A 23,000-nucleotide genomic window follows, 5' to 3' on the forward strand; every position below is an offset into this window, starting at 1 on the left:
ATAGATAGATAGATAGATAGATAGATAGATAGATAGATAGATAGATAGATAGATAGATAGATAGATAGATAGATAGATAGATAGATAGATAGATAGATAGATAGATAGATAGATGTCTCACCATTGACTGTGAGGTGAACCCAGCTGCCGTTGTGGGTGGAGTTGGACTAATCGTGGTTAGATTTCATATTCATTTCTAATAGACAGATTAGATAGATAGATAGATAGATAGATAGATAGATAGATAGATAGATAGATAGATAGATAGATAGATAGATAGATAGATAGATAGATAGACAGACAGACAGACGGACGGACGGACGGACGGACGGACGGACGGATGGACGGATGGATGGATGGATGGATGGATGGATGTCTCACCGTTGACTGTGAGGTGAACCCAGCTGCCGTTGTGGAAGGTGTCATATTGTTGTTCCAGCATGAGGACCCTGCACTCATACCAGCCCTGGTCTTCTGAGCGCACCTGGTCGATCTGCAGAGACGCTTTGCCATGCAGGCTGGTTCTACCTGAAAGCACACAAGAACAGAGGAGAGCAGAGTGAGACTGGTGCAATACTTACTTTAGCGTACTTTAGCGTGTTCTTCAATCCGCAGCGGCGTGGCGCAAACGTCAGAAACAGAGGACAAGGTGTGTGCATTTTTGTTATGATATCTGAATCTGTGCAGTTCTTTGTCATAAATGCAGTTTTGACAACATTTTTATTTTAATTGTTTTATTAATTATTAAAAAAATATATTGGTTTTAGTTCTAGTTTCATTTAACTAAAATAACCCTGACATGTTGTGAATAAGTCCTAAAGACTTTCAATTAAAAAATACAAAGCAGCATCAACAAAAAGCCTCATTTATTAAAGCATGAGGAGAATTGCAAGATGAACTGTTCATAAAACCATTCTTGCATAAACTACTGTATTCAATTCAAAGTTAAATGGTTTTATGAACATGTTACACCGACATTCATTCTTGTGTTGCATGAAAAAGCCTTTTGTAATGTGTCGCATTTTGAAATAACATGAAGTATGTTGCATCTGAAAAAACCTGACATAATAGACAGCGGCACCAGTTAATGACAATTTGACAAATGCACTGACGTTAACAAACAAGCTAAATGAATTTCAAGGTCTGCCTTTTTTAAAACGATTCTTACTCTGCTGTCAATGCATTCTGCCCACATTGCTGAAACAGGAAATTTATGTTTTAATTAGCTGTCTGTGTAATATTGTTTGGTGGAGATTATTATTTGTTATCTCCTTGAAATAAAGCCCAGTACTGCCATTGTGATTACAGTTAATCACTCCAGCATGTAAAAAGAAAAAACGTTGAGCTGAATATAAAAAATAGTAACTCTATGAAAGTTATAAAGCTAGCTTAAAGTCACATTATATAGCAATTTTTTGTAGTATTTTCAAGGTTTCACCAATGGCTGTTTTGCGATTCACAAAATGATTATAAGCAGCAAGCCAACATGTGGAGCAATGTATAACATTACTAGCAAAGCGATATTCGCTTGATTTCAGCCCCTCCTACACTATCAAATGAAAAGTGTACTGTACTTTAAATAGAAAAGAACAAAGTATCACAGCTCACATCTGAGTGTTACACTTTCTGTACTAAGAGGCTTAGCAACACTGACAATACAAATAGCCACGGAAAGTGAGAGAAATATAAGCAGTCAAGCATCTCTCTGACTGAACTAAGCCATTCCAGAGCTAGCCCATAGGAAGATACAATCTTTCATTTGCCTATTTGAGGACTTTAGCTGGGATTTAATGTTTTTGAAAGTTCAGGGCACTGTTCACTGGGCCGATATTGCCTGAGTGTCTCAGACTCGCATATTTACGTTCCGGCTGGCCTTCATACTTCATACTGCTGTGTACTGAGCAGTAGATATCATAGCCCTGGGATCACAGCTGCACCTGAGAGAGGAGACAGCAGGTTTCCAGAGCAGAAAATCAATACGGCACGGGGCAGAGGAGGCTGCGGTCTTGCCGTAAAAAAATAAGGCCTTCAAAATCACAGCTATTTTCGTGTAGAGTGATAAAGCACTGATGGGATCGGAAGTTAGGGAGCATCTTCACACTGAATGTAACAGCAAATAAAAGGCCTTACTTTGCTAGAAGGGCTGCAGTGCATTATCTTTCCCACTATAGGCGTAAATGCAGTGTTCTATGAAAGTCAACTTAAACTGCATGTGCTCTCTACTGATCAGATAACTCTTCGATAGTTATACTAGACTCATCTGATGGTTGTTCAGGCCACATACGTCAACTTTAATCCTCACAAATGGATCTGTGTTCGCATATGGGAATTTGGGAACCCTAATAGAAAATAGAGCACATAAATGCTGCTGCCACTACCTTTAAAGGGTCATTTCACCCATTTGAACATTGTTTTTTATTTAAAGTGGGTCATATATGTAGTCGAAATGTAAAAGAAATTTTGAATTTGGTGCCTTTGTGACCGAGAAAAGACAAAAAATAACTTTAGGACGCATTTGTATGAAAGACAACAACTCCCACAATGCACCACATTGCACAGCTCCGCAAGCCACTCCCACTAATCCAGAAAGCGCATATCTGCCAACAAGGGTAGCTACCACCAGAGCTTGAAATTAATTTCACATTCACACAAAATGTCTAGTTAGTTGGCGAACTCATTAGTGCATTACTCCTCGTTTGTATTTCTTTCGAAAAGGTGAATTATTGCATGGTACCTGGATGTTCAGTCAGAACATATGCGGTGCGAAACTAGGAAACTAGTTCACAACACAAACGTCCGTGTCCTCGTCTGATTCAGAGATTTCGTCCAGGAGAAATTGTCATCGTTGAAAATCTTTGCCACAGACGGACTGTGTTCGTAGCGGTTCGTAGTTGCATAGTGAGATCACCGGCGCCACCAGTCCGCCCTAACCCGAGCCAGTCCGGGCTCCTCGTCCGCGGCAGGCAGGTCTTCTGCCTCGGCGGCTCTTCACTATAATGCGGCTTGTAAAGGTAGCCACAAACACCTGATTCAAGCATCAGACTTCCGAAATCCTCTTCCTCTAGTCTATATCATATTGAGTACTCTCCTCCGCTATTGTCATAACTTTACATCTATCTCCACAGCGCCTGTTAGCTTAGCTTCAAACAAGATGGAGGATATTGCTTTCAGTTTCAGAGAGTAAAGTCCCACCCACTGATCTGTAATAGGTCTGTAGCGTGAGCGGGTCCCGCCCCCTGGGAAAGATGAGGAACGAGTGCTTGTAGTCTCAACAGAAATCCCCCCCTCTGACACTTCCTCCTACAATGACGCAAAATGACGATTTTTGCGTCATTGTAGGAGGAAGTGTAAAACTTAAATAACGGATTTATCCCGTCTCAGGGGAAAATGAGAGAGTGTTGCACGACCATTCAATAGTATGACTGGGTTTCTAACAATGCAAAGCTTAATGCAAATGGGTGAAGTGTCCCTTTAAAGCAATTTTAGCTATTTCAACCATCTCTGGTTTTTATCTATACTTTAGTTTTTTAGCATAGCACATGTAGCCAAATATGAATGCAACCCTTCATTAACACTAAACCAGAAATGTGTTTCTTTTCATACATTTTTTTTATACTGAATAAATATCATTTAGCATTATCTTAACAATAATAAAAGTATTAGCATTACAAAACATAAACAATAATATAACATAACATGGTTTCCACAAAAATATTAAGCACCCACTGTTTTCAACATTGAAAATAATAAGAAATGTTTCTTGAGCAGCAAATCGGCATATTATAATAATTTCTGAAGGATCATGTGACACTGAAGACTGGATTAATGACAAGCCTGCAACCTTTAGCCAAAAAAGCGTAAAGGCTAATGCTAATGCTGGTAGGCAGGAAAGGAGAGCAGAGGCTGTTTTTTATGAATGGATGTCAATGGAGAGGAGGCTTCACTACACTGAATAAACGTCACTGCCGATACACGATAGGCTGAGGTGCCTCATGTGATCCAAGTTAGCCGCTATGCTCTCTCCAGTGGTAAGAAACACAGACCCTCTCATCTCCCTGATATAAGACAATCTCTTTTAAAGATGCTGACAAAAAATCTTAGTAGCAGCGTTGGTTTTAGGCTTGAATGCAGCAAAAACACACAAAAACATCTAAAATGGGAACGACCAGTGCAATCGACTGTACAAATAGATTCAACAAGAAATCAGAGCAATCGTTTTACAGACTGCTGAATGCTACAGGAAAGAGAAGCAAATGGATCACTGCAATTCACAGAAACTACTGGAATCCAGGAGGAGAAACGTGGATTTGGAGTTACTGTTTTGTGCTGGAGATATGTTGAATTTTGGGGTAAAATCATATCCTATTGGTCATTTATATATTGACAACTTATCAATTAAATATTTACCATCCGATATTCCATGTAACTGTAAAGTTTTTTTTTGTCAGCATCCATTATGATGATCCTTGTGTTCTCCTTAGTGTTAGACAAACCAATTTTTTCCTTACAAAGCAAGTTTAGATAGATAGATTGTTTCCAAGCAGCTTCACAGAAAGTCATAATGTTATTTCTATAATGCCTTACAAGTTTTAGGTCTGGGCAATATGACAATATATAAAACAATGTTCATACACATTTTAGATCTACCTATATTGTATTTATAGTGTTGTCTAGCAGATAAAGCGTTCACAGGCTTTGCTTTATGTTTTTCTCCGGTGTCCAAACCCGATTCCTGGCCACATGTTAATGTCCATGAACCACTGGGTCTTTGGTGAGTTAAATGGACTTTGGCCTTAAATTTAAGAAGATAATTGTTTGTTTTACTCCCATATATGCAAATTCCCCTACTAAAGCCAGTCATGTTGCAGGATGTTTTTTTAAGCTGAGGGGGCGTTCTGGCGTGGGCGTATATTAGGGGGTATGATGTCAATGCATACCCTGACCCTCTATAAGAGATACATATACGAGCTCACCTCAGGAGATCCCATTTTATAAATTGCACTCTACGCTCAGAGCGCACAGGGGTGTTCATTAAGCAAACTTGTTAGGTGCTTAATTACCAAAATCTTCCTGCAGGCCTCTTGCCAGTAATGAGTGCACTGCGTTTTAGGGGCCCGTAAACAGGCCCGTCCTGAATGGATTCAATCTGCCTCTAGCTAAGAATCACTTTAGGAGAGCCTGTGTAAATCACATCTAAACTGCTGCAATGATTGCTGCATAGATTGTCCATCTGCAAGACAATGAGGACTCTAATACGGTAAATTGGTTGAGGAATCAGACCCGGAGCTCTGGCAGTAGCCAGCAGGGAGAGAGTTTGGGAATTTCTGCAGCAGAAAATTGCATTGTGAGTTACAGTAATAGCCTTTTGGAGTTCAGTGGTAATTGTGTGCGGGTCCAGCCAAACTGTGAGACTAAAGCCTTGTGGCGTAGAGGAACAATACGAAATGAGCTGCCATGGCGACTCTATAGTACCCACAGGAGACAATGATATACAGTGGAACTGAACATTAGATCTCATATCTAATTTAAAATGGAATGAGGCCACAACCAAATAGTGGAAGGATAGTTAATTCACTTCCCCCTTCCTCTCCCTTACAAAAATCAATTATTTATTTTATGGGTGGGAAGGATTTATGAGAAATTGTAATATAAAGATTTGAATCACCAGTAAGTTCTTTCTGGGTATCCTTTTGAGCTTTGACTTCTCATTCAAAGAGAAGGATATAGAGAGGGTTTAAAACAGGGTTGCCCAATCCTGCAAAGTTCAACTCCAACCCTGATCAAACACACTTCAACCAGCTAATAGGCCGAACGTCACATGAACAAACAGGAAAACAGGACTCGTTTCATCCGCTTGTCAGAAAAAGTGTTAATGGCTGTACGAACTGGTGATATTTGTATCCATTTGTAGTGGTGTCCGAAACTAGTGCACTCATTCGATCCCACAATGCACCGCAATTACGAGTGTACAACCTATGAACCTACAATCCCATTGGTTCAAATTGGATAGGATAATCATTAACTGACTTCGCGGGAGGATCTGATTTGTCATGACAACGGCAGTTTAGAACTCAATGAGCAATCCAGTCATTATACAGATCAGTGAATAATTAAACACATTAAATCTATATATTGTAAAGATGCAGTAAGTACTTATTGACAGCCAGCGGTTGAAATGGGCACTGCAGTCTAAATTTTAAATACTGGAGAGGGTTGTTTCCCCCGCCCCCTCCTCCACAGACTCGACACTCATGTCGGTTGCCAGATTGAGGACACGCAACATGAACGAGTGCAAATAACAATGGAAGGTGATAAGCCTTCAAGTTGATCAGTTCATTTAACCACATTTTAATATGCCTCTGTTCCAAAGGTGAGTGAGTGTCATTTAGCCTACCCAGTTGGTATTTTTTAGTCTGATAAATTAATTAGTGAATATTAGATTCCTGACCACTTTTACAGTCTATAGGCCTTAGGTCTATAGAGAGATGAGCTGGCATGTAATGGAGATTCCAAAGCGCTCTTCTTTGGTCAGAACCAAGGAGAGCGATCGCGGATAGGTCCGTCCTATGCACCGAAACTTTTTACAATGCAACAAAATATTTAAAGAGCATCAAGCTATTAAAATCTCTATTATGTAATCACAGATAATATAACAGTATATTAGTCAGTCATTTTTATTAGGTTAAACAGTGATTTGATAACGTTTTTAATTTAAGGCCCACCCACAATTGGTCTGGCCCATCCAAAACTGGAATCCTGGCACCGTGCCTGATCTATACTTTACTGGAGTAATTATTTTTCAGCCGACTTTTTACATCAACTCCTTACATTTGCACGCAATTATCTGTACTTTCTACTCCTTACATTTTAAAAATAGCCTCGTTACTCCTATTTCATTTCGGCTTGTTTTCATTCCGGCTTGCCATCGTAAAAAAAAACCTATCCAGATAAATCGCACCGTTCGGATAGGGTGAATTTGATTGTGGTTGGATGAGAAGTATAAACATACACCATTCCGACACCCTATTGGTTTGTACGTGATCCATCGCACCTGCACATGACACAAATCACGTCACACTCCAGCAAGCATCTATGATGTGCATGATTTTGTTGAATTTTTGACTTTTTTTTTCGAGAATTTGCTCATTTACAATAGGCTACGTCTCTATTAGCCTAAGAACTTTGCTGTTTGTTAATACAGACATTTATTAATTATCTTTAAGATGTTTATGATGGGTAATGTTTGTAAATGAGATGTGTATCAGATATTTCAACAATCTAAATGATTTCGTAAAGTTTTTCTCTTTTGCAGAACGCTTTTCATGGAGATGAGTGCTAATATGTAATAAATATGCACATCATATATAATAATAAATATAATTCAGGTATCAATTACCTATCAATATTTATTTATTCAAAAAACTTAGTTGACCACAGGCCGCGGTTCAGCTGTGCGTGGCAAACACTGCCAGTGTGAAAGCAAACCGGGCGCTGCGCTGCCTCCGCTCTGCTAACTCGTGCAGTGTGAAACCGGCGTAATGGTGCAAAAAGCATCATATCTTCCGCTCCATGAAACACGTTAATGCTCAGTAGTACACATATATGGTTCTTTAAAGGGACTATGTGTAGCTTTTTAGGTATTTTATTATCTAAAATCAATATTTTTATTAATAAATATGCCCTCAATGGTGTACAAATACCTATGCCAATGATCAGACTAATCCTCGTAAACGAAGAATTTATTATCTTTATATACATGGGACGGGTAGGTCCACGGAGGCTTCCATGTAGTTCCGCCATCTTGAAAAACTATAATAGCAGAGAGGGACAAAAAGTACTAGGTCAACGCGTTTCCACAACGTGTTTTCGTTCAGAACCAGCGTCACGTGACTGAAGCCAGCAGAAGCGGAGGAGCAGAGCAGTGAGAGGCGCTTGTCACTGCCGCGGCAAGTTTAAAAGGATGCACTGCACGGTTATTTATACACCGTTCATTCATACATATGCTGAGTCACAGGATGAGTCCTCGTTGGCGAAAAAGTCCAAAATAGACCGTAACAAGGGTTAATGTCGGGATAGCTAATGCAGGAGAAAGCTTTTAAAAGAGACCCTGAAGTTGCCTGCTGTCTTCTCGACAGGTAAGTCAATGTTACGGTCTTAATTACAAGCTTTTTTTTCATTGCTTGGTTGTGTAGGCCTACTTTATTATATAGACAGTAGAACATTTATAGTTAAAAGTTAAACAGGCTCTTTGATGAATAGCAGCTATTGAGTAAAGTAACGTTAGAGAAGGCTCTGATGATGATATCTAACAATGCACGTACTTCAAAAAATATAACGAGTAAAGAAGGCATTACTACTAATTACCATAGTTAATGTTTTTCACAGTCAGTAATTCATACTGTAACATTCTTTTTTCCGTTGTTTCAAGTTTCAGTTTGTTTTAAATAACAAACCTGTTCACCCGAAGAAAAACTCGAAGTGCTATTATAAGACATCCTGTCATAGCTTTTTAGTACATAACGGCTACCGTAGATGCAACGCGCATTTGAAAAAGTGAGGCGCTGGAGAGCATTATTCGTTTGAATGCAAAATACAATTTCACCACTAGATGGGAGAAATTCCTACACACAGTCCCTTTAATGTATTTGCATTGAACTAAAATGCATTCATTTTCAATGGGCATATATGCGGCTGAAACAGGTAGCCTAGTGCATCCCAAATTTTTCAACATTATCATTTTAATATAACATTATAGTCATTATGGCCTTTAGAAAAACTGGGGTAGTGCACTATAAAGCCTGTTTTATGCTTCTGCGTCGAACTGCCGCCGTAGCTACGTCGTAGGCTGTGTGTAGCGCGCGTACCCTACGGCGTACCCTGACGTGCACCTCTCCAAAAATGTAACAACGCGTCAATTCTACGCGGACACAAGCGCTGTGATTGGTCTGCCAGAACCCCTCCCTCGGGGTTTCACACGCTCCCTAGGTACGCGTCAACGCGGACAACGACACAGAAGTATAAATTAAAACCAACACGTTGCCTACGGCGTATAGGCTCCGGCGTAGGTCCGACGCAGAAGTATAATGAGGCCTTAAGCCCCTGTGGCGCCGCCTAAGCTTTTGTCCTAATTTTTTTTCCTTACATTACTTTTACTTTTATACTTTAAGTAGTTTTGAAACCAGTACTTTTACACTTTTACTTGAGTAAAAAGCTTGAGTTGATACTTCAACTTCTACAGAAGTCTTTTTAAACCCTAGTATCTATTCTTCTACCTGAGTAAAGAGTGTGAATGCTTTTGACACCTCTGCTCTGGTCATAGAGCTTTTTCAGAAATGTCTCATGCAGCTCTGTGCCCAGTGTCATGGAGAATGTGTGCTTTGAGAAGTGCTGACAACAGGGGATTTTTCACCCAGAAGGCCAGCATCAGATCTGCTGTAATTAAGGTCCTGTAATGCACCTTGAAAGTGAATGAGTGCCATGCTAGCAGGCAGCCATTACTAAAGCTTTTTGCAATCCATGTCAAGTGCTGCTCACACTTTCTTTTTCTCTGGGTCGGACAAAAGGCTCGTTTTCACGTTAAGTAGTAAACATAGAAAAACTGTGCTTTTACTCAGCCTCACACAAAATCAGCACATTAGATCAGATTCAACTATTTTGGCTTCACTTGAAGTGTGAACTTGTAATGGTTTGTTTTCAGTTAAAACCTTCTTTTAAAGCCATCACTAGCAGGTTAATCAAACCAAACGTAAATCTAGTATGAGTCGCAATTCACATACTATCCCTTCTGCAAAGGCCACCTTGAATTTTCATCCTGGTTCAGGCTGGTTTATTTAGACAACTTTATTTATATAATGTCACAGGTGGCTGTACAAAGCGCACAAAGACGAAGGAAATCAGCAAAAACTGTCTTTAATCCAGTAAATCAAACAGGCAAGAAAAACTCAGGAAATAGGATAATACAACCACGTAATATATTGTGTGCATAGTAATTAACCAGGATTAAACACTGGACTTTACAAAAATGCTGGTGCTTACCGGCGTATTCAGGGTCCACATGAGGAGGATAGAAACGGAAGTTGATGAAGAAGGGAATAGGCACACCGAATTTGAACCACTCCACCACATAGGGAGTCTGCTGGCCGTTTAGGGGGTGGCTCACGTCACATCCCAAAACAACGCTCTCTCCTGCACGGGCCGTCACAAACTGGGGCTCCTCTCTCACTCCGTAGGCACCTGGACACAAAAAACACACACATTCAATCAGCACAGTAAGTATATTTTGCCCTAAAAACTATACCCAAAGTGAGGTGTCAAACAGCTCATTGTCCTATAAAGCAAAAAAAAAAAAAAAATTGTGAAGACTTGGATAGTTTCCCAAATGCTGGTGAAAGTTCTCAGGTAATTATTAGTTAAAAGGAACGGCCAAGCACATAATGAGATGACAAGAGGCTTATCCACGTACCTCATTGATCTCAGCTAATTCACACTTGGATGGGCTTTACAATAGAGGGGCCAGAGTTTTAGCAATCAATGCACAAGCACGTCACATGCCCATGGGTGACCTATCGGAACGGTAAAGGTCATTGTACCTGCCTCAGCAGAAAATATATCGGGGGAATGGATTTTCTTGAGCTAGCTCCACCACAGCCATTGAGCACTCTCTCCTCTATCAGAGTTAGCATGGCTTCAGCGCCTCAATGAAGGAGAAAATCACCTCCGGGATCAAAGGACCTGCTGACGGTGCATTCTCCACCATGGAGACACTGTATGGAAAACTAAGTGATTCAGTAACAGTAAAATTTAAGAAAAAGTAGGTTACAAAAACACAGCTCTCTGACTTTCAGAACATGCTTTAACTACTTACTGAATAACCAGTCTGCAACCAATTTTGCTCTCACACTTCTCCCCTTCATTTAAAGTTTAACCTGACTTAATTAATGTCTTGCAGTTCAGTGAGTAAGTGAAGAACTGATCGCACTTACACTACCATTCAAGATTTTTGGAGTCAATAAGATTTTATTTAAAGATAATAATACTTTTATTCAGCAAGGATGCATTACATTGATCTCAAGTGACTGTAAAGACATGTACAACATTACAAAAGATTTCTATTTCAAATAAGTGCTTTTGAATTTTATATAAAAGACGTAAATGTATTACGGTTTCCACAAAAATATTAAATAGCACAACTGTTTTCAACACTGATTTTAAGAAGAAATGTTTCTTAAGAAGCAAATCAGCATATTAGAATGATTTCTGAAGGATCGTGTGACACTGAAGACTCGAGAAATGATGCAGAAAATTCATGAATAAATTACATTTTACAAGTTTTTTGATCAAACAGCCTTGTTGAGCATAAGAGAGATCTTTCAAACACACCCCAAACTTTTGAACAGTAGCATAGATCTGAAGACATAACTCTTCATTTCACCCTTAAAAATTTGTGGTTAACAAAACCAACTGTTATCCCCTACAATAAACCACACCTCCAGCATGATGCATTGTTGACTGTATCGAACTGAGCAAAACATTAAAACAATTCAAACCAATAGCTCATGACACTGATTTGTGAGTCGTTCATTCATGAATCAGACTACACTTGTGCGTACATTAGTTATTGCATACCATACGAACAGCAAGGGCAAATAAAGACATGCTGCCCAATTACTTTGTATTATTTCAAATTGTCCAGTCTTCTGTAAAAGCATAGATTCGGTATTCAATCAAAAATAGCAGCGCATTTGCAAAACAATACAGATGTTCCAAAACTGTATATGCAACTAAATGTTGTTAAATCACTAATTTCCAGTAAAAAAAAAATCTCGATTTTCAACCAAACTCATATGCAGCAGTAATTTTATTTACCAGTTAAATCAGCTTTATCCAGTGGAAGAGTTAATCCACTTTGTATGGTTTAGCTCACACAGCTTTCGGACTGAAACAGTGCAGATTTAATCAAATTACTCCTAAAGTAGAGCTGGACCCTCCAGTCACGGACCTGGGCCCTGGAATCCGCTCTATTGTGAGTGCCGAAGACTGCAAATCACCACAAAGAGAGCAGCTTAGCTTTAATGAGAGACCAACAGGGTGCATACATACCCATAAACTCGCTACAATCTGCACATGACCAGCCCAGAGCAGGTTCACAAAGAGCATTTCAGCAAGCCATAAATTTGGGTCAGGGAGTCCCATGTTTAGCCTTGTTAGAATGGCCTAATTGTCATCTTGTAACACTTCTGCCCAGTCAGACTGTATACTGTAATATGTTGCAAGATCAAGAGTTGCATATTGGACATTCGAATCTCACATAATTAACACTGGATCCTTTGAATCAGAATTAGACAACTGGTCTACTTTTATTTTTAGTGTTCTAAATATTTATCACTGCGGAGCACCAGTCTAACATTTGTATTCTACAGATAATTTGATAGCACCAGTTGGGGAGATGAAAAATTAAGGACAGAAACCAATAAAAATGGTAATATATTGTAGGCCTATTTAACAAATAATTCACATCCGCGTCGCGAGTAAACGCACCTGCATTGAGCTCTCAGCTTGACCTTGATTGATTAGTCCTAATAATTGGCCCGCGCTACGCAGTTGACGCTGTTTCGTTGTGTATTTGGACTGGCGCGTTTGTCGTTTCATGTTTCGAATAATAGGCTACGCAACTGAAATGGCTGCGTTAATCAAAGAGAGTTTTGGTGCATTCACGCCATGTCGGGAATACCGTACGAGATTCTGACTTGTAAAAAGCGTTTACGTCCTCATAGAACTCGTAATTAATTCTGAGGTAATTTTCCGAGAACAACTATATTTTTCGAGAGCTCCGACTTGTACCACGTGATCGCTGTACCACCACTGCAGATTCATTTTGGTGTAGATACCTGTACTAGTGTTGCCATAGAAATTAGTATTTTCAAATCCAAGGACATAGATTGTCACAGGTTGTCATCTCGGTGTGAGATGTGTGTGTGTGATCATGGAATGAATGGAAAATTTAGCAGGATTTTGAAAATAATAATTAGTTGTATTACAATGAATCAAACCGTAGCCTACTCAAAATGCAGGTTTCATTTACTAAAAAATCCCTAACCCCAATAAATCGAACGAGAATGACATGTCGAATGTCATAGCAATTTTTACACCCTACTTCTATGAATTACACATTATAGGCTATGGTTTGTTAAGAAATCTCCAGTTATGTAGCTCAAAGAAGGGCTTAAAATAGCCTGCAAATGACTGCATGGCAAGCAGGAAACATTAGGATTAAAGGTGCTGGACCCCAGTATCAGCTCAACTCATGTGACCACTCTCCCCTTAATCCACTTGTGTCTGCTTTCACTCCCAAAGGCACAACAAAGACACATGACCCTTTCAGCGCATATAAACACACCCATCACTCACACCACACATTTACACTGCATTATATGGGTCCTTGGTGATCCGAATGGGGCGGATATATGTATTGTATATCAGTGGTTGAGCTCTAAACTCAACTGTTATGTTTCAGAGAACCTTTACAGAAGAAAATGAAATAAATTACTACAAAACAATATAATATATATATAATACAGTATATATATATATATATACAAATTAATTTTTAAACATGGAACTAAACAAAATGCTTTAGCAGTCTATGCTTATAATAGTCTTACCAGGAAATCAAGGACGAAACTCCAGCAGCATCCCTCTAAGGATCCCTATTCAAATGAGGCAATTACTAGTCCCTGGTAAATTATTCATTGTTGGAAAACGCAACATTTGTACAGAATATAGTCTAATTACATCAAATATTTACAGGGATAAAAAAATTATCCTGATTTCAAAGATTCAAAATGAGAAATTTGTGCATTTAGTGCATTTAGTGCATGTATGTTTCTATAGTGTCTTATATCTTGAGCATCACTGATTTGTTTTTGAATAAATATTCATAAAAGAAGACATAAAAAAAAAAAATCTTTTTGTCTTTATCTTTTTTTCTTTTTTTTTTCATACCAAGGAAGTCAATGGTAATCAAAACTGTTACATTACAAACATTCTTCAAAATATCCTCCAAAATATGTTTCTCGGAAAGAAAAAAAAGACCAAAAGATATGGACCAACTGATTAAGGGTGATTAAGTGATGACAGAAATAAAACAAATTCCCGTGAACTATCCCTTGACAGGGTTAGTCACCCCAAAATAAAAATTACGTCATTAATTACTCACCCTCATGTCGTTCCAAACCCCTAAGACATTTGTTTATCTTCGAAACACAAATGAAGATCATTTTAATAAAATCTGAGAGCTTTCTGTCCCTCGATTGACAGCCTATGCAACTACCACTTTCAAAGCCTAGAAAGGTAGTAAAGACATCATTTAAGTAATCCATGTGACTCCAGTGGTTTAACTTAAATTTTATGAAGCGACGCGAGTGCTTTGTTTGTGCAAAAGACATAATATACCACCTTATTTACAAAATATTAATCTCCGAAGCGCATTCACGCAACAACATCTGCTCTCGCGTCAACACAACACGCATGCATCGTGGTGCTCTCATGAATGCGTGTTGTCAGTCTTATGGGAAATTCTTAAATGGGTGGTATAATACCCCTTTTCACAAGATGTAAAATAAGTTTCTGATGTCCCAAGAGTGTGTATGTAAAGTTTTAGCTCAAAATACCCCACAGATAATTTTTTAGAGCATGTTAAAATTGTCCCTTTCTGAGGGTGAGCAAAAATGCGTCGTTTCGTGTCTGTCCCCCTTTAAATGCAAATGAGCTGCTGCTCCCGGCACAGAGGGCGGAGCTTCAACAGCTTGTGTGTGTTAGCAGCTCTGATTACCTCACGCAGACAAGCACTAAAATGTCAGAAACTGTTCTGCCTTTTATGGTCAAACCGAAGTCGGACAATGATGGAGAGACTCAAGAAGAAGTGACAACATGTAGAATGCAACAGGATGTTTCTGAATAGTTAGTAGATTAATTTATGTAGCTGATGTGGAGTTAACTATCTTCAAGTCTTTGATTAGCATATTCTGTCATGATAATCTATAAATCGCTAGTGTGGGAACTGTTGTAAGATGCCTAGAGTGACATGCTATTGCATTTGTGTTACTTACTGTATTGCAATAAATGTGAAAAGACGGATGCGACAGCTTGAGCAGACTCACAAACGTGCACTACTAACAACTCTTCCTCTTCTCAACACTGACTAACCCCCTTTGTTGCTTGCGTGTTCCCGGGGGCAGGGTTTATGTATATTTTAGGGTTTGTGATGTCACTAACCCGGGAGCAATGTCGTGTAGTCCCTACCAGCCGTTTGTTGTAGTCCTTAAAAGGCGATTTCTGTAAAAGTAAATATCTCCCTTTGCTTTGAACTTTGAGCATCGTAACTTTGCAGATGTTGTTTATGCTCAAATAGCAACATTACACACTAACTAAAGTTAGAAAAGTAAAATCATAATCAACCACCCCTTTAAGCCCAGTGTACACTATACGATTTATAATAGTCCTTTACGATTGTTGCTTGTCAGACTGAATGAACATGATCCCCGCTGTAAGCCATGTCACACTGTGTGATCTCAGCTGTCATTAATGTCAAGTACAGCAGTCAAGACGCATTAAAAACGGATGCACGCATCATTCATCCATGATACGTTCAGTGATGCGAGCTGCGTTTATAGTACATTCGGGATATAAATGGTGGCTAGCAAACAAAACAATCTCTAACGTTAATTTTGATCATGGCTTCTTTTGAAAAGTAAACTGGGGGAAAAATACGAAGACGATGTGTGTGGAGCAAGTGGTAGTTTGTTGTTGTCTCACTAATTAGGTCTTCAAGTTGGCGTCAACTCCTATTGGTTTTTGATTTGATGATTGTCATAGGAGAAGCCACACTACAAGCCAGAATTTCACTGATTGCTGATGGTAAATTTGATCGCAATGGTCATTAATTGGCTGTCGGGCCAAGGTTCTGAGGAATCTTTTAGGATTCTCAAAATTTGTCTCAGGCGGCCAAATCGTGGCCAAAATCAGGAACGACATGAGCGTGAGTAATTAATGACAGACATTTTGGGGTAAACTAACCCTTTAAGAAATGCCATTCATTCTGAATTTGTCACAGCTAATTAAAGCATCTGATCTCATTCACTCAATGCTGGTTCCACACAAAACATTGATATCAAACATTACAGAATCAGACTATAAACCGACTATAAACCTCTAAAATCCATGAATGAGTCGACTCAAAGGGGAGCTCTCAGCAGTGTGAATCCCTCTCTTTCTAAGACACAGCAAGCTGAATGGTAACTAAAGCTCAGACAATCCTGAACTTAAAACCCTTTTCACCAGCAGATGGAATTATCCATTATCAGGATGAATAAACTAATGCCAAAATTCTGGAAGCAGATGAGTACATTTGTTTATATTCATCATAATTAGATGCAGTTATACAGATTACATCGTGCTCACTAATGGCATAAACTAATACTATATGATAGCAATTACTCGGCACATCAGCAGCAAAACCGTCCATCCCTGGGATCAAGCGTAATCTGGGCGCCAAGAGGCAGTGTTAGTCTCCCTGCCAACAGGGACATTGGGACACATCATGAATAGGCAATCGAATGTAGAACAGAGCAGAGGTGGGATCTCAAGGACACTAACCCACTCGGCTGCACAGGCCACTGACAAATCTGTAATTGAATGCCAGCCTATACATGATGAAGGTCACTTCTCAGAGAGCAATGTGTCAGAGCTGGCCAAAGAAAGCAACACATGTCGTGAGGATGAGTGACCTGGGTGAAAAACGTCAGTGCAAGTGAGTGTGGCGGACATATATTTTCTAACTGACCTCACTGATGCTCTTGGGTTTGAAAAAGAGCAAATTCTTGGATCCATGTTCTTCCAGCATCTACTGGAAAGCCTTTTCACATGTGTGGAAGCTGTTATAGCAGCAAAATGAAGACTAACTCTCTATTAATGCAATGCGGCTCATATTTGTGAATCAGGTGAACTCTAAACATTAGGGGAATGTTAAATAGTCAAGAGGATTTTGAGGTAACGTTATGGTTGAATTGAAGCAAACAGACTCAGTATTGCATGATAAAAGTAATAGTGCCCTCTCCATGACTCTAGCACAAAAGAAAAAGTTAGCAGATGAAATAAGAGACCTCTGGGACACCAGATGGCCGCTTTGCTCAATGGAAACACAAGCCGCCATCACTGTAACAGGGTCGTAGGTGTCTATCTGACGGAGCGCATCGCAAACTCATCGCCGTGGCCCATCTGGAGGATGGTGTCTCTGAACTTACCAATCTGTTCCTAGCCTTAACATGGAGGTGATGGCAACGTATTGTAAAGATCTCCAACTAGGTACTGGTTTAGAATACTTTGATCACCATGAATAACAATGCTTGAGTAGATACAATTTGATAAAGGGATTCACTCAACAGTAAGATTTTTTTCCTACTGGCCCAGTCACTTGCCCTGATAACATTTTTTTAAATGAATATATATTAAATGAAATTATTAAATAGCACACGCAAGATATGTAACGCAATAACTGCCCAAGTAACGGTTCCTTTAACTGGGCCTAAATTCCCTAAAACTGTACCCGAAGCCACCAGGCCATCTTCATTTAGACATACAATCTCAGTAAATCAATAAAGCTAATAAAGAGCTCAAATGCAGGAGGAACGCAGGCAGAGGCAGGTACACAGAGTTTAAGGACGTACAGTTTACCGCACCAGACGTGAAGATGCCTGGAATGTTGAAATGGCATTTGATTACAGTTACGCTTAAAACTGATGACAGCAGAGGAAGAAATGCACATTCTCAGCAGGAAATCTTGAGGAAAACAAAAGCAAAGCATCAGCATCTTTTTCCACATTACACTGAGGTACGATAAGATCAGAAAGCATGACGACACACCCATCACACGGTACAATGCGAGAGGTATCTTAATAAGACGTCATCTAAAATATGATGAATTAAGAAGCCGGGCCGATTCGGCGCACAACACAGCACCTCCACTGTGGAGTTATCCGCTCTAAAGTAGCTACGCCTGAGGGAAAGGGAGAGCCGAAGATAGTAAAGTGTCCCTGAGGGAGGAACAGAGATTTTTGTGCTTGCTATCTCCTAAACACAAAGCCATCAGAGTAATATTTCAAAGGAACAATTCGAAGAGATATGTGGTGGAAAATTAGCCCAATGCATATCGCTACAGTGCAACAAATAGCTAGCTAATGCATCAGTATATGAGAGCTCATTTTAATGAGGAGATTCTCCATAGCAGTGCGCAGTCGAGTACAAAGGGCTCTTCTAATGTAGTGCATTGTGAAGTCCAGTATGTCTGAGCGGACTGTTGAATATTTCATGGCGGTGAGGGAAAGGGCACGAGCCGTACCGACGGAGCCCCAACTGATGGAGGACTGGAAGGAGACAGACTGTACAGACTGTAAGGTGAAACTGGGAGAGGATGTAGGCAGCGCCGTGGCAGTGTGCCCAACTTTAGCAGGAGCTACTGTCTCAGCTCGGCCTAAAACACCACTACATCTCACAAGGGCTGACAGCAGCACTGTGCCTTTACTGATTGACACGTACAGGCTGAGAGTGGACGCCTATAGATATCTCACTGATTTTTCAACATTGTAAAAAACGTCTGCAACTAAAAAAAAAGTTTAGTCATCGGTTGCATATATACTGTATATATATGAACGGCCTTAAAAGAGGAAATTATGTCATAGAGGACCCCTGCTGCAGACCCTCATGACTGTCAAGGTCAATAAGTCTCTTAAAAATATAGGATGCGATAATATAATATAAGATAATAATAATAATATAAGATAATTTGACTTTTTTTGTGATACAGCAAGGTTAGTTCAGGTTGTAAAATGTCATGTATTGTGACTCCCTAAAAATGTAATGATATTTATGAGTTAGTAACTCATGACATTTGAAAAAAAAGAAGATATTATACTAAATAAAAATAAAGATGTCACCATCCATCCTCTTGAGCCATTCCAGGTCGTGATATGCTCCCTAGAATCACTGATACACAGTAGGCGTGTGAAGACGCAACCCAGGATCTCAGTAAGTCGTCAGTTTTCATTCTCCCTGAACTGGGACAAGTGGTTGCACTCAACGGTCAGAAGGCTGCAGGTCAGACAAATACTGCTTGGCAAGGTAAGGGGGAAGGGAGCTTTGCCAGAGGTGTCCATTACCGACAATCTGCAAACTGTGCCAAGAGCTGCTCTTCACAGCTTTATTAAGACGGAGACTGTCGCTGGCCCTGCTTATTGTAATTCTCTGTGGCTTCAGTGCAGAGGATGATGCTTGGTGGGGAAAACATACTCTTTGCTCACCACCATTTCTCCTCTTTTCTGATAAACTGTTCAAACTGAGTTGAGAATCCAGCTGAATGGTATGAGTTGACTTTTTTTTACCATTATATGACCATAATGCACACTTATCTGATAGTATATCTGACATTTCTAGTTTAAAGTGTCCCTATTATGCTTTTTTCGAATATTACCTTTAATGCAGTGTGTAATATAGCTGTTTGTGAATGTAAAAGCTCTGCTAAAGCTTAAAGATCAGAGTCCTCAACAAATAAAGTTATTGTCTCCTAAAAGAAGGAATCGATTCTGAACTGCTGAAATGAGTTGTCAGATATTCCAGTCTCACTTTCTGTTACATATCTACGTAACAATCTAACAAATTTGCCTAATGCCTAGTCTGGCTATCACCAGACCAAGCTCAATATTTTAAGATTGAACGTTGGTCTGGGGAGTCTGCAATGTATTTTCTACTGCACAAGAGGCGTGATCAACGGGCATGGTTCAAATGACTCTGTACGCAATTGGATAGTCCTTCAACCAATCAGACCAACGATCCGGGTGACGTACTTTGCAGAGCGACGCGAAAACTCCAGGCAGGAATGTGTAACCAAACGTGTTGATCAGCGGTTTGCAGAAGCAGCAATGGAGTCGAGCGATTTTTGCAGGTTGTGCAAAAAAAACAACATGAAAGTTAGTGGTATTTACACCCACTCGATCGATTTGTTTGCTAAAAAGAAGCCATTAGGCATCGTCGAGAGGATAAAAGGAATTGGACAGAGCCGTAACGGCTCTGGAATTGGATTGGATTAAACCCGCCAATAGCGCGCCAGGTGGATAAGCCAGTTTGTGATTGGTTACCACAAATTTGTAAAGGAAGCAGGATAGATAAATGTACAGGTTTCCAGCCTGAGCTGCAGGGCGAAATCAAACCGCCAGCAGATCAGGCTGGGCTTACCCAGTCTACCTAATGCCAGTATATGGTCTTCTTTGGTTGCCCGCGAACAATGTCTACTTTAACCCGCCCTCAAACACTTGTAGCTGAGGCCTGGAAGAGTTTGGTTTCGTGTTGTCAACATGTTGAGAAGATACTGTTTTCAGCACTAAGAATCCACTTTGCATGGCACTTTTCAGGCACTTCAAAAGGATAAGGATTCACGCTGGAATTGATACAGAAAAACCGACGCCATTATTCGTATCACACACTGTGTTTCAAGTGCTGTGGAAGCTTCCAGAGCTGAAATTCAGATATGGTAATAGGTGTTTTGCTTCCGACATGCGCTGTAAGCGGTAGAGCAATCACAACAGACTGGGCCATATGACCAATCAGAGCAGAGTAGGATTGCGGGAAGGAGGGGTTTAGAGAGGCTGAATCTTTGAACTACCGATTTTCAGACTCTTTGAGTAATGAGGTGATGTGCAACGTATATTATGAGGAAATGAAAGTGTTTTTTTATTTTATTTTATTTTTTACCTTGGATGCATATAAACCTATTGAAGGAGACCTCCAAAACAAAACTAGGAACTTTCAAAATAGCATAATAGGGGCACTTTAAATGTATAATTACCTTTTTTTATGGTTTAACACTCTTCTAAAGGTTCTAAAAATGTTTAAATTACTCACAGAAATATTTTAGGATCCCTAGGTTGAATTGATTACTTTTAGTATAGTATCTAGGTTAGTACTACAGTACTGTATTTCTTTTATTGTTCAGATAACCTAAATTGATGATACTATAACTTTTGCCATTACATTTCCTCACAGGAACCTCAAGAACTTCATTGGTCTGATTAGATCGTTTCTTCCTTGACTGTCTAAGCTTTTGTTGAAGCACATAATCTCTTCCAACATCTCATGAGTCTCGAATGGGTTTCTCACTCTCTCAAATAAACCTTTGTCTTTGACTTTTTGTGACTCAGTCTCAATTATGAAACAGATTTTTTTTTTTTTTTTTTGTCTTGAAGCTAACAAAGCAATTCGACAGACTTGTATAGATCAGGCCTATGTTTGGGCAGCAGTATAATTTTGTCAATCAGAGAAACTCAAAGCAGTGAGTTGTGCTTTTCTCAAGCCCTAATTCATGCCACTTGTAAGCTAACACTGTCTCATTACAGTGTGCTTGACGCTCTCTAAATGACAGCTTCAAAATGGCTGAATGTTGGATTTGGGAGACAGGAAAAATTGCAGACAGAAAGCTCTCAAACATGCATCAAGGCCTGGGGGTTTTCCCAGTTATTTTTCACGTTGCAACCCACAACAACTAAACTGATTTTATTCAACGCACTTTCCAAGTGGTGGCACTTAACTGTATAAATATTTGCCCAAAAGGTTTTTATAACTTTACTTAATACTTTATTATAATAGTGACTCTAAGACATAGTTAAATAATTATATTTTAGACTTTTCTTTTTTAAATGCTGTTGTGTGATAGGCTAAAGAAATGTATTTTAATTCTGCTTTTGCAAATGTCAATTACAAATTTAACTTCATAATTTAAATTACTGTATGTTTAATTAGTCAATCACTGTAGCTCACCAGTTTCCCCTTCAATTAAAGGAGGAAATAGCCCCTCCCATTGGCCAAAGATGGAAATGCAAGGTTAAGCCAGTCCATTCGTCAACAAATAAGGGCTTCATATATAAGAAATATATACGAGACATTTCATAATGTCATTGAAATAGGCGGTAGCCTACAAGGTAACGAAAAGATCATGGACATCGTTTCTTCCAAAATATACACGCATATGATATGTGTTTTGAGTCTATGCGATTGAGCTTTTATTATCATAATACACAAAACTGAACATATACATCCCTGTGTAAACAGGCACGACAGACTGTAGTATCCCAGACAATCGCAGCATGTCTCCATTCAGTGCTGCACGCCCCTTTTCAACACTAACTGCAATTCTGAACCGCATTTCATCAGTGATATTGTGTATAACGTCTCGAATCTCACAATAAATCATGGATGATCAATGCACAAAGGCTCTTTATAGCACACACACACACACAAAAGCATTTGTAATCATAGGACCATCAATCGATTGAAACAGCGACCTACACGCCTTCAATTGTCTCGCTCATTGCCCTAATATGAAATGATGCAAATACTATAAGAAATCATGAGCGGTTGAATAGCAAGTTTTATCCCAATTGAATGGATATATTTGATGATTTAAAAAAAATGTATTAATTGTCATACATGTAGCTCAGCTGGTAGAGCATGGCACTAGTAACGGTTTCGATCCCAGAAACCGCACATAGCCTATTCCGATCAAAAATATAGCTTGATATATAAAAGCATAAATAAAGGTGCAATTAGCGCATCTGTTCAAATCAAACGCCTATGTGCATTTCCTTAAATGATGCAGAATAAAAATACTGCACTTCAACTCACCTTGAGCTGCCGTTCCTCGGGTGCTGAAAACACTTGCTATCAAAGTGGCCACATACCAAATCATAGTACTATTGCCGACCAGGAATAATAGCTCAAAGTGCCCCTTTCAATAAATCTTTCATATTCAATTTCCTCCGTTTCCAGTCTGATACCCTGCTTAACATATCCTGTGCTCTCCTCTCTCAGCTTTTTCCTTCATTTTTTCCCCTGCCCGTCCTTCCTATGGCATCCTCCCCCGAAGAGACAGAGCACCTGCACCAGCGCCTTTATGGAAG

At 39.5% G+C, this 23,000-nt stretch overlaps 1 protein-coding gene across 7 annotated transcripts in view; it reads right to left on the reverse strand.

Moving 5' to 3' along the window:
* The window catches only part of igsf9ba (immunoglobulin superfamily, member 9Ba), a 62,727-nt gene extending 39,727 nt beyond the window's left edge, over positions 1-23,000 (reverse strand). For all 7 annotated transcript variants that reach the window (XM_084418271.1, XM_084418269.1, XM_084418270.1 and 4 more), the window contains exons 1-3: positions 22,726-23,000; positions 10,036-10,233; positions 382-528 (exon numbers count right to left, since the gene is read on the reverse strand). In XM_084418271.1, the coding sequence (XP_084274397.1) occupies positions 382-528; positions 10,036-10,233; positions 22,726-22,789 (409 nt within the window). In that variant the 5' untranslated portion in view covers positions 22,790-23,000. The remainder of the gene's footprint in view (positions 1-381; positions 529-10,035; positions 10,234-22,725) is intronic.

The sequence above is a fragment of the Rutilus rutilus genome (assembly GCF_951802725.1).
Source record: "Rutilus rutilus genome assembly, chromosome: 9".
Lineage (NCBI taxonomy): Eukaryota > Metazoa > Chordata > Actinopteri > Cypriniformes > Leuciscidae > Rutilus > Rutilus rutilus.